We start from the raw sequence: 15,767 nt of genomic DNA, 5'->3' as shown, positions 1-15,767 counted from the left end.
ATAAATGCGGGAGTGCCCCAGGGTTCTATCCTTGGACCTCTATTGTTCCTGATATTCATAAATGACCTCCCCGACAACATTGCCTCTGAGATGGGTATATATGCTGATAACACTACACTCTATGGCAGACACGACAGGAAGACGAATGAACACATTTCTAAAGAAATGGCAGAAACACTAGAGGAAGACCTCCAATCTGTAGTGGAATGGGGACAAAAGTGGTTGGTCGCGTTCAATGCTGCCAAGACTAAACTAGTTTCATTCAATAATTACAAGAAACCCTCTCTACCACCCATAGCAATGGCCAACGACTCTTTATCTGAGAGTCCATCTTTCAAACTCCTTGGCCAAACGTTCACAGGAAACATGAGTTGGAACAATTACATTGAAGGCATTGCCAGGGCCGCTGCAAGAAAGGTAGGCTCTCTCTACCGTGCTAGAAAACTACTAACACCCGAAAGTATCCTGTACCTCTATAAGGCCACCATTCGCCCATGTATGGAGTATTGCTGCCACATCTGGGCTGGTGCATCTTCTACTAGTCTCTCGCTCCTTGACAAGGTTCAAAAGAGAGTCGCAAACCTGATAGGCCCTGAACTGGCATCTAAGCTTCAGCCTCTGTCCCATCGACGAAATGTTGCATCCCTCTGCCTTTTCTACAAGTATTTTAGTGGTGAATGCTCTGACGAACTGCAATCACTTGTGCCCCCTCGACGCGAGCACCCTCGACAAACCCGACAGGCTACTAGATCCCACCCCCACACTGTAGAAATCCCTAGATGTAAAAGATCTTTTTACTCCAATAGTTTCTTCCCCAGAACCGCAAGACTCTGGAATTCCATTCCAGGTCCCTGCTTCCCCAACAGTACTGACGTGCAGAAGTTCAAGTGTAACGTGAACCGACACCTTGCTGCCCAAATCCCTACATAGTACCCCAGTAGTTGTTGCCCCTGATAGTAGCCCCCTACACCAAAGTGGCAATTTGCCTTGTTTGGGGTGAAAATGTAATAAAAAAAAAAAAGTATAAATCTCACCTGTCTATTTAAATGTATGTATGTATGTATGTATGTATGTATGTATGTATGTATGTATGTTTGGGTATGCGGGTAACCTACTACCACAGGGAGTTGAACGCCTCTGCCTTGCATAGTTTCAGGTCACTCTTGGGCAAGATGTAGCAACTGTTAGCCTCCCTCTCAAGTTCTGTAGGGTTACTATATTGTGAGAACTAGGGATATATATATACATATGCATGTTTGCTTGCTTATGTGTATGTGTGTGTATGTCCATCTGCCGGAGAGGTTAAAACTCCAGGATAATAAAACATGCACACTATGCCACTGCTCAGTCATCTCACTATTTCAGTTTGTGCAACCAGTGGTAGGGTGCGAGAGGGTACAATATGTGTAGCACAAGCATGTTGTGTCGCGATCGTTACCTGCAGATATCTTTCGAAGAAAAAAAGTCCTATGGTGATACGTGAGTGGCGACGTGCACAGGCTTAGCGGGCTGGAAGTGCATAGATGCAAATCTGCACATAAGCGGCCAGTGATTTATCTAACATCGGCGACTAAATCGCTTACAGGGTGGAAGCAACTTCGGTGGATGATCTGGCGGCTGAGCAGCCTTTTCTAGGGATACACTGCTCACCCATGAATTTGGGAAGGGTCTAGAAAAGGTGACCTAAAAATTGTCTACCCTTTTATTAGCTGGTCGGCTTCCTGTGGTCGGCGGCTGCTCTATATTTGCAGGAGAAACAAGATAAAGTTGAAGACAAATAATAAACAAGAAAAATCAAAATTTTATCAGGAGAGGAATAACCTAACTGTTGCTACGTCGAATGTGAGAACTTTGCTAGATGTCCTAGATAGTGAAAGACCTGAGCATAGGACAGCTATTGTTGCAAAGAGAGCTCGCTAGGTACAGCATAGACATTGCGGCATTGTCTGAAACACGATTGAGTGGTGAGGATCAATTGGTGGAAGTGGGCTACACCTTTTTTTGGAAAGGAAAATCATCGGGGCTGAGACGAGAAGGTGGAATTGGCTTTGCAGTGCGTTCTGATTTGGTGAAGAGGATTGAACAGCCAATCTGTGTAAGTGACAGAATTATTATGATACATTTCCCTCTTGCACATAGTAGGTATATGACGATTTTATCTGTGTATGCCCTACCATGGGTCATGATGAAGACACCATCATGGCGTTTTACCGAGATCTCAGTCGTACCATTTCCTCTATTCCTTTATCTGAGAAGATCTTACTCATGGGTGATCTAAATGCAAGGGTTGGCAAGGATCATCACACCTAGGACTCACTCGGCCGGTTTGGTGTAGGTAGGGTCAACAGTAATGGTCTGCATCTTCTCCATCTGTGCACTCAGTTTGACCTCGCTATCTGTAACACTTTCTTCAGCCACAAAGAGGTCCATAGGTTTACCTGGACCATCCTCGTTCAAAACAAGGTCACTTGATCGATTACATTATTTCCAGGAAGGCAGATTTGCGGGACGTATGTAGTGTGCGTGTTATGCATGGAGCTGATTGCGGCACAGATCACTTTTTGGTACGCAGAAAGTTGAAAGTCTGTATAAGGAGGAAGTGTAGGTTGGGTGGTGTTGGGATTCCCAGGTAGGTTGATGTGCCCAGGCTGGCTGATCCAAGTGTACATGAAAAGCTTCAATCTGTAGTTAATTCTGCTGATTTTGATCGGTCGTGGGCACATTTTAAAAATACAATCTATGAAATAAGTGTAGATATTCTTGGCTTCCGCAAATCTAAACATCAGGATTGGTTTGATGATAATGATTCTGAAATTACTCAACTCTTAAGTGCTAAAAATGAGTTGCACCATAAGATGTTGTCTGCCTCTCATGGAAGTCGAGAGTCCCTCCGACAGTCACTTAACATAAACAAGGATATTCTTCAAAAGCGACTCCGCCAAATGAAAAATCAGTGGTGGGCTAAACTCGTCAACCAAATCCAGAAAGCTTTTGATCCTCAAACACTATCTACATCTCCCCTACTCTCAGGTGATGGAATTGCCCTTATAAACGATCCTAACATGATTCTCCTTCGTTGGACCAAGCATTATTCTGATCTCTTTGACAACCCCTCTAATGTTGATGAGGACGTCATCAATGAATTTTTGTCACAACAAAAGCTTATCCATGAAATGTCTGTGTTCCCATCTGAGAATGAAATTAGAGATGCAATCAAGGAAGTGAACGTTGGGAGGGCTCCAGGGCTTGATGGTATTCCGGTGGAAGTCTTCTTACATGGAGGTGATAAACTTGTTCATGAAATTCTTCATCTTATCACTGATGTCTGGAGGGATATTCCCGTCCATCAGGATTGGGTTGATGCAATTCTTATATCACTGTACAAGGGAAAGGGGCCCAGGACTGACTGTGGAAATTATCGTGGGATAAGTCTGTTGGAAGCAGTTGGCAAAGTATTTTCCAAGAGTTCTATTCAATAGATTGTTAAAGTATATTTGTCCATCCGTCGTTCCAGAAAGCCAAAGTGGCTTTCGTCCGGGCAGAAGAACCACGGAGATGATCTTCTCTGCTCGGCAGTTGCAGGAGAAATGTACTGAACACCGTGTTCCGCTTTATCAGGTTTTTGTTGATTTGACTAAGGCTTTTGATACGGTGAACAGAAGTGCCCTATGGATAATTCTGGGGAAGTTGGGATACCCACCTCAATTTCTACGATTACTCAGGGAGCTCCCCACTAACATGAAGGCTTGCCTGAACTTCAACGGATGCCTGTCGGAACCCATATTGGTTGACAATGGTGTGAAGCAGGGTGATATCCTAGCACCTACACTTTTTTCAATTTATTTTGCAACTATGTTATCGTATGCCTTTAGGGAATGCTCTCTAGGCATTTATTTGCGTTTCAGAACCACAGGTAGGGTCTTTGATCTTCGTTGTTTCCATGCTTCTACAAGGACCTTTCAGCACGTGGTTCATGAATTGCTTTATGCGGATGATGCCAATTTCATGGCCCATGATGAGAGAGATATGCAGGGTATCATGGAGCTGTTTTCGGGGGCCTGTGGGTCTTTTGGGCTTACTATTAGTCTTAAAAAGACTAAGGTCATGTTTACACCTCCACCCGGTAGTTTGTATGTGGAACCAAATATTTTTGTCAACAACCAGAGATTTGCCGTGGTTGACACATTTGTGTATCTGGGTAGTACTCTCGCCAGAGATGGAACCCTGGATGCTGAGTTCAACTGTAGGATACAGCATGCCACTAAGGCTTTTGGTGGCTTAGAGAAGCGAGTATGGTCTGACAGGGGTATAACTATTCATACAAAGATCAGTGTCTATCAATCTTGTATTTTACCATCCCTGCTTTACGCTTCTGAGGCCTGGACAACTTATGGTAGACACATAAAAGTCATGGAGAGAGTGCACCAGAAATTCCTGAGACACATTCTGGGCATCAGGTGGAGCACTTTTATATCTGATATGGATGTTCTCATGCGGGCTGATGTACCTTGTATCGAGAAGTTGATTATACGCAACCAGATGAGGTGGGCTGGACATCTGACAAGGATGGAGGACGATAGATTGCCAAAGCGCCTGTTCTATGGTGAAATTACACAAGGAAAGCGTCCACAACATAAACCGAGGAAACGCTTTAAGGATAACATCAAAGATAATCTTAAAACTCTTGGTATTGACGAGTTCAGTTGGGAAAGTGCTTTCAATGATCGTAAAAAGTGGCGCTCCTTTTGAAAAGAAAAAATATGAGGATGAAAAAATGAAGCGTGATATCCGGAAGAAAAATCTGTCAGATTATATCAGGTCTGTCGGAGGATGTCATGCAAAACTACACCTGTGATTTATGCGGTAAAATGACTTTATCTGGAGCTGGCCTAGCTAGCCACAAGCGATCACATGCAGATCAATCTTTCCTTGATGGGGAAAACATTGCAGGGCACAGATGTTCTGTTTGCTCTGTGGTCTGTAAATCTAGTGGAGGCCTGAAGCGTCATATGAGCGTCCACAGTAAAGCAGCACCAGTTGACATCCCTTAATCTCAGTTTAAGTGTGCAACAGACTGTGTAAGAGCAGGGCTGGTCTGAAGAGCTACCTTCGTTCGCACAGAAAATAGGAATTAATGCATCTTGATCACGTCTCCACATGTATATATGTGTGTGTGTATAAGTGTATATATGTTTATAATTTAAATAATAAAAAAATAAATAAAAAATTTTTTTTTTAAATATATATATTTCAAAAATACATGAAAATGATTGAGTAATCAACAAACAATCAAGGGAAAGATGGTCTTCTTCTGTCAAGAAGTGACAATCACCATGTATGTATGTATGTATATCTGCCTGCCTGTGGTCAGGTCATGTCATATGCTACTGGTACCATGTAACCCAGTACTACCTGCCTCATGGTCGGGTCACCGGCGACTAAACTGGTTCCCCCACCAGAGTTGTTTGATGAGGAGGGCGGCTAGTCTCCCTGAAGGATTAAAAACAAGACCTTTCAAAGGGCGAATGAACCCTTTTTCAGGGTCAACGGTCAACTAGCACTGTGTATATTTGTGTGTATGTATATATGTGTTGGGGTGGAGAGGGCTCCCGTAAGCCGTAGTGAAGGCAACCTCTCTAGGAGAAGCAAATCTCTGATTTAAAAAAACCATAAAGCGGGAGACCAGTACCCGCATTAAGCTGGTCTGCAGTTTAACTTGTTGCTGGCTATCTTACTCTTGCTTGTTGCTGGATCTCAACATTTTGAACTGAGAGAGAGACTTAGTTGTCATACAAAGCTAAGACTCTGTAACATCATCTGTGTATAGATACTCCCTCAGGCATTTGGGCTCATGGACTTTAAGTATCTGAGGGAGTGGCACTCGTCTGACAAGATGTTGCAATCATCATATCTGCCTGCCTAAAAATTTTGACAGAGGCGTAGGATTTTTACAAGATCGGTATCATTTTGGAGCTCGACCCTTCGGACGACACATAAAAAATTGGCTAAAAACATTAATTCCTTCACCCTCAACTGGGCGCTTTTCTATAGGGAAGGATCGCCTTTTTCACCGATATTTTCGAAAGTCATCCCCTCTTTTCGAGTTTCTAGCCTTAATTTAAACCTACATCACTTCTGGGTTTGGCAATGGATGCAACAGATAACGCGTCACGTTGTTTTATTTTTTTATTTATTTTCTTTTCATCTTTCAAGCCTGTCTGCCTACTACCTCTTTTTTTTTTTGCGTTCACAATTTTCCTTCTTTTTTCTTTTTTTTTTGTTCAGCCAATACCCTTACACACACCTCCACTTTCTTTTCTGTCTTTGCGTCACAGGTTCGAGCCTGCCTGCCTACTACAACTCTTTTTTTTTTTTTTTTTGCTCAACATGCACCTACAAACACCCGGGCAACGCCCAGCACCCAGGCTAGTCTATAATATAAATCTCACCTGTCTGTTTAAATGTATGTATGTATGTATGTATGTATGTATGTATGTATGTATGTCAGCCTAAAACTTTCGATAGAGATGACGGATTTTCATGAGATTGATATCGTTTTGAAGCTCGACCCTTTGGGCGACAAATATCGAAAAGTTGGCTAAAAAAATCAATTCCTTCACCCTTAACTGGGCGCTTTTCTACAGGGAGAGGTCGCTTTTTTCGCCGATATTTTCGAAAGTCATCCCCTTTTTTCAATTGAGTAAACCTTTGTCACTTCCGGTTTGGCGATGGACGCAACAGCAAAGACGCTGCTTTTTTTCTTTCACATTCTTTTCCTCCTTCGCGGTACGGGTTCCAGCCTGCCTTCCTACTACGACTTTTTTTTCTCAACACATACCTCCAAACACCCGGGCAACGCCGGGCATTCAGGCTAGTCTTAATATATAGTTAAGACAATAAAGGATGAAATAAATTTGACAATATGGGTTAAAAACGAGAAGCAGAAGACCTAAAATTCAACGTTTCACTCAACTGTTGCGTGAGCTTTTTCAGGAAAAAAAAAAAAGACAAGTAACAAAGAAATAACGTTAAAATGTGTAATTTGAAAAAAATCTGGGGATCAGGATATAGTGGATTTAACTCTATATAGAGAGGGAAGACAGACAGATATTTTTATGCGTATACATATATAGAGTTACATATATAGAGTTACATATATACAGTTACATATATAGAGTTACATGTATAGAGTTCCATATATAGAGTTCCATATATAGAGTTCCATAAGAAAATAAATAAAAAGTATTAAAATAAATTTAAAAAATAAAGGTAAAAAATAAATAAAAATTTTCAAAAGAAAATATTATATGTGTGTGTGTGTGTGTGTGTGTGTGTGTGTGTGTGTGTGTGTGTAAAATTAGTAGGAAATACTCCAGAGTACGCGATTAAAAAAAAAACAATTAAAACATAAGAGCGTAATATTTATTTATTTATGTATTACAAATCAGAACAACATCGATACCGTCGGTTTCAAATTCAAACAAAATGAACCTATATTTGGTTTCATACGTTTGATTATTATCAGCCTGTGACATAAATAGATACCAGTGAGAGTCTAGCATGGAAAATCAACTATAAGTCCTCTTTGTTTGGATTTGAAACCGACAGTACCGATGCTATTCTGATCTTCTATAATATATTAAATAAATATTAATATAATATATTAAATAAATAAATATATGTATATAGTTTTAAAAATATATATAGTAATTAAGTTACACAAAATTTTCCGTGTTTCATCCTTATGAGGATTCATCAGGCAGTAGCCTGACAAATCCTCACAAGAATGAAACGTAGAAAAATTGGTGTAGTTTTATTGCTATGTATATTTTAAAAACTTATAACCTAGCTCTACTTATGCATTGAACGCCGTCGAAGTAAATGCTGCAAATAGATGCATAAAATTTTATGTAAATACATGAAATAATATATATGTATGTATATATATGTATGTATACTCGAAATATATATATATATACAAAATATACATAGATGTTGTATTAGCAAAAAGGAATATATTTTTTATGTAAATGCATGAAATAATATATATATATATGTATGTATGTATGTGTATGAATGTATGCATCTTTATATATATATATATATATATATATATATATATATATATATGCATGTTCATACACACACACATATATATGCATGTATACTCGATATATATATATATATATATATATATATATATATATATATATATATATATATATATATATATATATATATACAAAATGTATATATATGTATATAGATGTCTTCAAGTCCAAAATAAACAAATTGCTGATGAACCGCCCCCTTAAGTAAGATACTTTATCAAATCTCAACACTAGCGTACTGTACACGCAATAACCCTTATCCCCGAGTGGCTTCCGGGCCTTGATAAGTGGTGACCACCTTGTAAAAAAAAAAATATATAAACATAGATGTTGTATTAGCAAAAAGGAATATGTTTATATATACATTTCAGATATTATTTTAATTTTTGTAACGCCGATGTAATTGTTCATCATTTAAGTGGAGAATGACCTCAACTGTTTAATTAAGAGGTGGGAAGTTAAAGTTGAAGGTCTGCAAGTTTTGTTTGGCTCAAAGTTGGAGAGTCAAAGTTGGGGCTCAGTAATTTTCGCACCAATTAGAAGTCAGTTCATAATAATAATAATAATAATAATAATAATAATAATAATAATAATAATAATAATCTCTAGATTAATTTGGAGCCAACGCACTACATCTGGTCAAATAACTTATTCTTCCTTAAAGCTACATAACAAGATAAGCCAAGTGTGACACGACGCTTTATTTCTTGAGCATCCAAAGAAATACAGACCAAGATTAAAATTAGTAGCTTGCAAATCGTACAGACTTCAATAGTCCTTTCTACTGGTGGGACATAACCGTTTGTTTGGCTCTGTTAAAGATGTGGTTCGTCGAGTGTTATTGCTTATTACGTGCAAGCAGTCAACATTCAATCAAGCCTGGTAAAAAAATTTTCATTAACTTACATGCTGCTTTCGATTTGGCCGCGTCTCCATCGCTCCAGCCGTCATCTGTATCGGAGGAGACCAAGTTGTTGTGACAGTTTGTCAGCATAAATCTGCGTTGGTCTCTTTCTTCGCCATCGATTTCCTGCAGATAGAAAAATAACAGAGAGTAAAAAATAAAAATTAAAAAAAAAACAAAAAAAAACTTAGATTTTGAAAACTCATAGCAAAAGATAATCTCTAGAAACACGCAACCGAAACATTTGCCAGTACAGCACAGTAGTCAAAATACAGAAATGGTAGTTATACCAACCTGAGGTTCTAATATACTTAAAAAAAAAAAAAAGTATCTACACCAAATCATCCACCATCAGCCTCTTGGCTGAGCAACTAAAAGACAATCTCTATATAATATAGATACAAAATAAATAAATTTATGAAAGATCATTTACATACGACCCATAAATTCAACATAAACAACAATTTTATGTACGTTCGTTTCTGAGATGATATTTTTTTTTTTTATTGACATCAGATCTAATCATCAGCACGAGTAATCGACACCAAAGTTAAAAATATAGCATCATGGAGGTTAGAAAGACATTAAACAGTTATACAGTAAATCAAAAGGTAGAGAGACGTTTTTATTATATATGTATATATAATGAATCAATGACAAAAGTCTATATTCCAAATTTCATGATGTTGACCATCTTACAATTTATTCCTTTAATTCATTGAAACTCACAATTCTTGACAGCACCTGTTTTATAGCGCAAAATCATTCACTTTATTATATCAATCAGTGAATCTATTTTGCCCTTGACTCATCATTTATTCATTATATGCTTTGTAATTACATTTGCTTCTTAAATAAGGATGGATATATATATATATGAAAAGGGAAATATAAATAAATAAAATATATTTTCACACACACATGTATATATATATGTGTGTGTGTGTGTGTGTGTGTGTGTGTGTGTGTGTGTGTATAATTAAATAATAATTATTCTTTATATCTACAGACATAAGTGTTTCATGCTTACGCAACTATCAGTGTACGGATAACAATTTCTGCCGGTCTTCAGATATATTTGCTGATGACACCACGCTCTATAACAGACGCAGGGGGAAAACAAATGAACACATATCTAAGGAAATGATAGAAACACTTGAGGAGACCTCAAATCTGTACTGGAATGGTGACAAAAATGGATGGTCACATTCAATTATGCCAAGACTAAGCTTGTTTCCTTCAATAATTATAAGAAACCTTCTCTACCACCAATAGTTATGGCTAAAGATACATTACCTGAAAGTACTTCGTTCAAACTTCTCAACTTAATGTTTACAGGGAACATGAGTTGGAACAGATACATTGAAAGCATTGCCAGGGCCACTGCAAAGAAGGTGAGCTCTCTCTCTACCTTGATAGAAAGTTACTTACGCCTGAAAGTATCCTGTACCTCTACAAGCCACTATTTGCCCATTTATGGAGTATTTGGACTGGTGCATCTACTACTAGTATCTCATTTCTGGACAAGGTTCAAAAGAGAGTCGCCAACCTGATAGGTCCTAAACTGTCATCTCAACTTCAACCTCTGTCCCATCGACGAAATGTTGCATCTCTCTGCCTGTTCTGCAAGTATTTTAATGGTGAATGCTCTGACAAACTACAAGCCCTTGTACCCCCTCGACGTAAATAAACCCAATGAACCCAACAAGCAGCAAAGTCCCCCCCCTACACAGTAGAGATCCCTAGATGTAAGAAAGCCTTCTACTCTAATAGTTTCTTCCCCAGAACTGCTAGACCTTGGAACTCCCTTCCCAACTGTACTGTAATGCAGAAGTTCAAGTGGAATGTTAACAGATATCTTGCTGCTCAACTCCCTACATAGTATCCCCGCAACTTATGCCCCAATAATCAAAAGTAGCACTGTGTCTTGTTTAGGGTGAAAATGGAATAAAAACACACACATATATATATATATATATATATATATATATATATATATAACTCTCAGGATCTGTGTACCAGCATTGCCCTGCGGAAGTATGCCCCCCCCCACCTCACCCATAAAAAAATCAATTAAACTACAGTTTTTAGTGGGAGACACTGCCGGCCCAGTAAAATAGCAGACAATGGCGCTTGGGGAACAAAATAAAATGTACCGTGCTGAAGTAACAACGGTAGTATCTATAAACCGATTTTTTTTAAAATATATTTTATATATATATATATATATATATATATATATATATATATATATATATATATATATATATATATATAAGTGAAATTGTCTCTGTGTGTGTGTGTCTGTCTGTGTACATTTCCCTACCAAATTACTCTCTCAATTTTCAGTCTACAGACTCGACATTTGACATAAGGGGTATTGAGATTTGAGAAAATCTTTTTAATTCGTTTTCGGCAAGAAATTTGGCTGTCAAGAGGTCAAAGTTCAACGATATATATATATATATATATATATATATATATATATATATATATATATATATATATATATATATATATATATATATATATATATTTAAATAAGGGAGTAGTCACCAACAATGTGTATTTTTTAACATTATTTCATTATTCCGTGTCTTGGTTTTTCATTGAGAATTATGTTTGGATCATTTTAATAATGTTTTTAAGTCATTGAAATCGTTTTTACGCGCGTTTCTGACGAGGACGCATCACAGACCGTCTGAAACGCGCGTAAAGACCATGCGACAGATGAGATGAGATACTGCAAATTTTACAAAATTCTACAGGGAAAACATTCAGTTTGTATTAATGAATAATATGAATGTCATAAAATTGTCATAAAATTTTATTAGGAAAATGATTAATGGAGTTATTGTTAAGGTATAGATCGATTATTAGATTAAAACTGAGTTAATCAATGTTTGTTGGCCCAAGACCTTTTTGTCCTATATATAGGACAAAAAGGTCTTAGGCCAACAATCTATACCTAATCATATAAATTACATGCTAATATATTTCTCAGTTTCGGGATTGAGTTATGTTTGAAAAAACTTCTATTTTCATTGGTCTAATCAGCCATAACTTGCAAATAACTCATCAAATCACTCATCTTTTTATATAGTTTCTATCTATCACTCTCTCTCTCTCTCTCTCACACACACACACACACACACACACACACACACACACACACACACACGGTATGCTGTTTGATGCCTCACTATTATTTTATTGTTTATGACTCCGGCTTTCGTTTCTCTCTTTATCCCTCTCTCTTGTATTCTTTTTTTCAATTTTTTCTCAATCTATCTATCTATCTCTCAGAGGTGTGTGTGTGTGTGTGTGTGTGTGTGTGTGTGTGTGTGTTTATTAACATTCGAACGAAAGAAATATAGAAAAGAAAATGATAACAAAAATGTAAATAATTAATTATGAACAAAAGGAAATATCACCACGAGCATTAATACTATTTAACTTTGGGAAAGAGATAGGGGGTGCAGAGAGATAGTAAGCAGAAAGATATGAATTTAAGATTTTTTTTTTTATTTTATTTATTTTTAACTGCCTTTGCAAAATCACTCTTCCATGATTCAAACTCATTGATACAAGATGAATGGGTAACCCAACGGGTCAAATTTTTTCTAGTAGATGTACGGATGAATAGGAAAGAAAATCGATTTGGAAATTTTTAATAGGACAGCCCCTGGAGTTATTCTGGTATTATAGTGATTGAGGATCTTAGGTAGGAATGGCTTTTAGACAATTATAAGGCAGAGTGACAAGGATGACCATAGACACCCTTCTCCCTACACTTTTGAATGACCTTGTGCCTAATTTATTTTATGATTACTTTATAATAATAATTATTGTAAAATTTTCTGAAATGAATAAACTTTTCCCTACCAAGAATCGAAACCGGAACCACAAGTATTGAAGTTTAATATCTTTCCTCTTCCCCAACATCCTGGTCACTTTAGAACCGGCTAGGATATTAACGCCTTAAGCATATCTATCTTTTGTCTGTCTTTCTACGTTAGCGGGCAAACTTACTTATTGGGACATATGTTCCTATTCCCAGGAATCAATTAATCAGTATGTTATTAATTTATGATGTCCGCAGGATATAGATAAATCAGAAAATATTCGAAGCAAAAAATGCATGCCATTTTTTTAGCTGTATTCTTGATTTGGTCATGTCTATTTTTTTCGAAAATCTAAATGAGGCAAAATATCACATACTATTTTTATTTTTTTATCAAACTGTAAAGTTCTGGACATGATTTATTTAAAAAATAAATCAAGCCCACAACTTTAGGCAAAACTAGTTTAAGTAAATATATATATATATATATATATATATATATATATATATATATATATATATATATATATATGATTACTTCATTTAATTACATAAATTAATATACAAAAGTATAAATTTATGTGTAAACTTTAAGTATTTACTTCAACAGTACTCAATACGTAGGTAGAGATAGGTAGTAAGTTATAAAATATATATGACAATTAAGCCACACAGAATATTCCGCATTTCATCCACGCTAGGATTCATCAGGCTTATGCGAGTATTTTGTGGTTGTCCCGCGTTCCCCACACCTAACAAGCATTAATTAAAAAAAAAAAACAGATGAACTAATACGCCGAATGCGATGGCAAGCAACTTTCTCCCTTAAAAAAAGCTGATTGGCTAACTAAAAACTCAATAGAAGGTGCGTATATAAAAACACGAGACAACCACAAAATCCTCGCATAAGCCTGATGAATCCTAGCGTGGATGAGACGTGGAATATTTTGTGTAGCTTAATTGCCATATATATTTTATAACTTACTATATATATATATACAGAGCGACCCACTTTAAAGTAGCCCGACCTCACAATCTAGACTAACTAAAGGAGAACATTACCAACGCTATCAGAAGAACCACCAGAGAAGATCTACCGGCAGTATAAATGTCGACGGGGAGCACTTCCAGGTAATTTAAACAATGCTACAAGTAATTTAAACATAAAAAGAATCTTTCTCCTCGCTACTACATTTTCTGGGCTACTTTTAAGTGGGCCATTCTGTGTGTTTGTGTGTATGTGTGTATATATATATATATATATATATATATATATATATATATATATACATATATATATTACAACATAGTAACCTCTTTTCAAAGCCCGGAGGCTACTCACGGATAAGGGCTAATGACTGTACAGTAGCCAATGGGACTATATTGTAGTAATCGTTAGTAGTGGAAGTTTGGTAAATTGAATTACTTAAGGGGAAGGCTCATCAAGAATTTGTTTACGTTGGCCTTGAAGACGACCAGTTGGAAAGCAGGCAAACGGAACAGAGTTCTACAGGCGTGCAGTTCTAAGAAAGTAGCTTTGTACATGCAATCCACGTTAAGGTTTAGGCACAGATAAAGAGTGGGGAAATTATTGATAGTGGTTTCAACTAGACGAGTCTGTTTTCAACACCTTGTTTTATTTATCTCGCCAGAAGCTTAGTCACATTGTCAGGTGTTAAGTTCAAATATCAGGGTACTACAATTAACGAACTTTGACCTACTAAAACAAGGATTGAGAAATCTTGTCGGCATTTTCTGGTAATGGTGCCTCCGACAATCAGCGATAAACAGTGGCGTAGCAAGGGCGGAGCGGTGGTGGTGGTGGGGGGGGGCAGTCCGCTCCGAGCGGCATGTGCAAGGGGCGGCATTTGGAAAGGGTAACAAAATAAATAAAAATAAATGAAAGCTAACAAAAAATCTGAAATTTTATGCCGAAAAGGTTGTAAAACATCGGGACTTTTAGAGATATCGGAATCAGAAAAACGTGTCCCTATTTTACGAGCGGCACACGTTAGGGGCGGCATTTTGAGAGAGTAAAAATAGAAAATAGAAAAAATAAATAAAAGCTAACAAAAATTTACAGAAAAATTTGCAAAAAATCGGAACGTTTGGAGGTATTGGAATCGGAAAAATGTGTCCCTATTTTACAAGCGGCACATATCAGGGGCGGCCCTTTGTGAGGATAAAAATAGAAAAAATAAATAAAAGTAAATAAAAGCTAACTAAAAATTTGAAATTTTATACCGAAAAGGTTGTAAAAAAAATCGGAACTTTTAGAGGTATCGGAATCAGAAAAAATGTGTCACTATTTTACGAGCGGCCCATGTAAAGGGGCAGTATTTTGAGAGGGTAAAAAAGAAAATAGAAAAACAATGAATAAAAATAAATAAAAACTAACAACATATCTTAAATTTTATACCGAAAAGTTTTTAAAATATCGAAACTTTTGGAGGTATTGGGAATCGGAAAAATGTGTCCCTATTTTACGAGCAGAACATACCAGGGGTGGCATTCTATGAGGATAAAGATAGAAAATAGAAAAAAATAAATAAAACCTAACCAAAAATTTGAAATTTTATACCGAAAATTTTGTAAAAAATCGGAACTTTTGGAGGTATCGGAACCCGAAAAATGTGTCCCTATTTTACGAGCGGCACATGTCACGGGCGGCATTTTGAGCGGGCAAAAATAGAAAATAGAAAAAATAAATAAAAGTTAACAAAAAATCTGAAATTTTATACTGAAAACGTTGTAAAAACTCGGAACTTTTGGAGGAATCGGAATCGGAAATATGTGTCCCTAATTTAAGATTCCAAAACCGATTGTTTTAAATTTTTAATTTAATTTTTCATTATTGTTACTAATGATGAATATGTATTGTTTTTAAATTATCATTAAAGCTAAAATG

The 15,767-nt window shown here is 36.8% G+C and overlaps 1 protein-coding gene across 1 annotated transcript in view; it reads right to left on the bottom strand.

The window, feature by feature from the left end:
- The window catches only part of LOC145242525 (protocadherin-19-like), a 291,299-nt gene that overhangs the window by 54,688 nt on the left and 220,844 nt on the right, over positions 1-15,767 (bottom strand). The window contains exon 3 of the mRNA XM_080105597.1: positions 9,018-9,141. Within this exon, the coding sequence (XP_079961723.1) occupies positions 9,018-9,141 (124 nt within the window). The remainder of the gene's footprint in view (positions 1-9,017; positions 9,142-15,767) is intronic.

This window comes from Euprymna scolopes, chromosome 21, assembly GCF_053919585.1.
Source record: "Euprymna scolopes isolate OS-2025 chromosome 21, ASM5391958v1, whole genome shotgun sequence".
In the NCBI taxonomy this organism is placed as follows: Eukaryota; Metazoa; Mollusca; class Cephalopoda; order Sepiida; family Sepiolidae; genus Euprymna; species Euprymna scolopes.
Note: the sequence above shows the minus strand (reverse complement) of the source record. Positions and strands in the feature narration are given on the sequence as shown.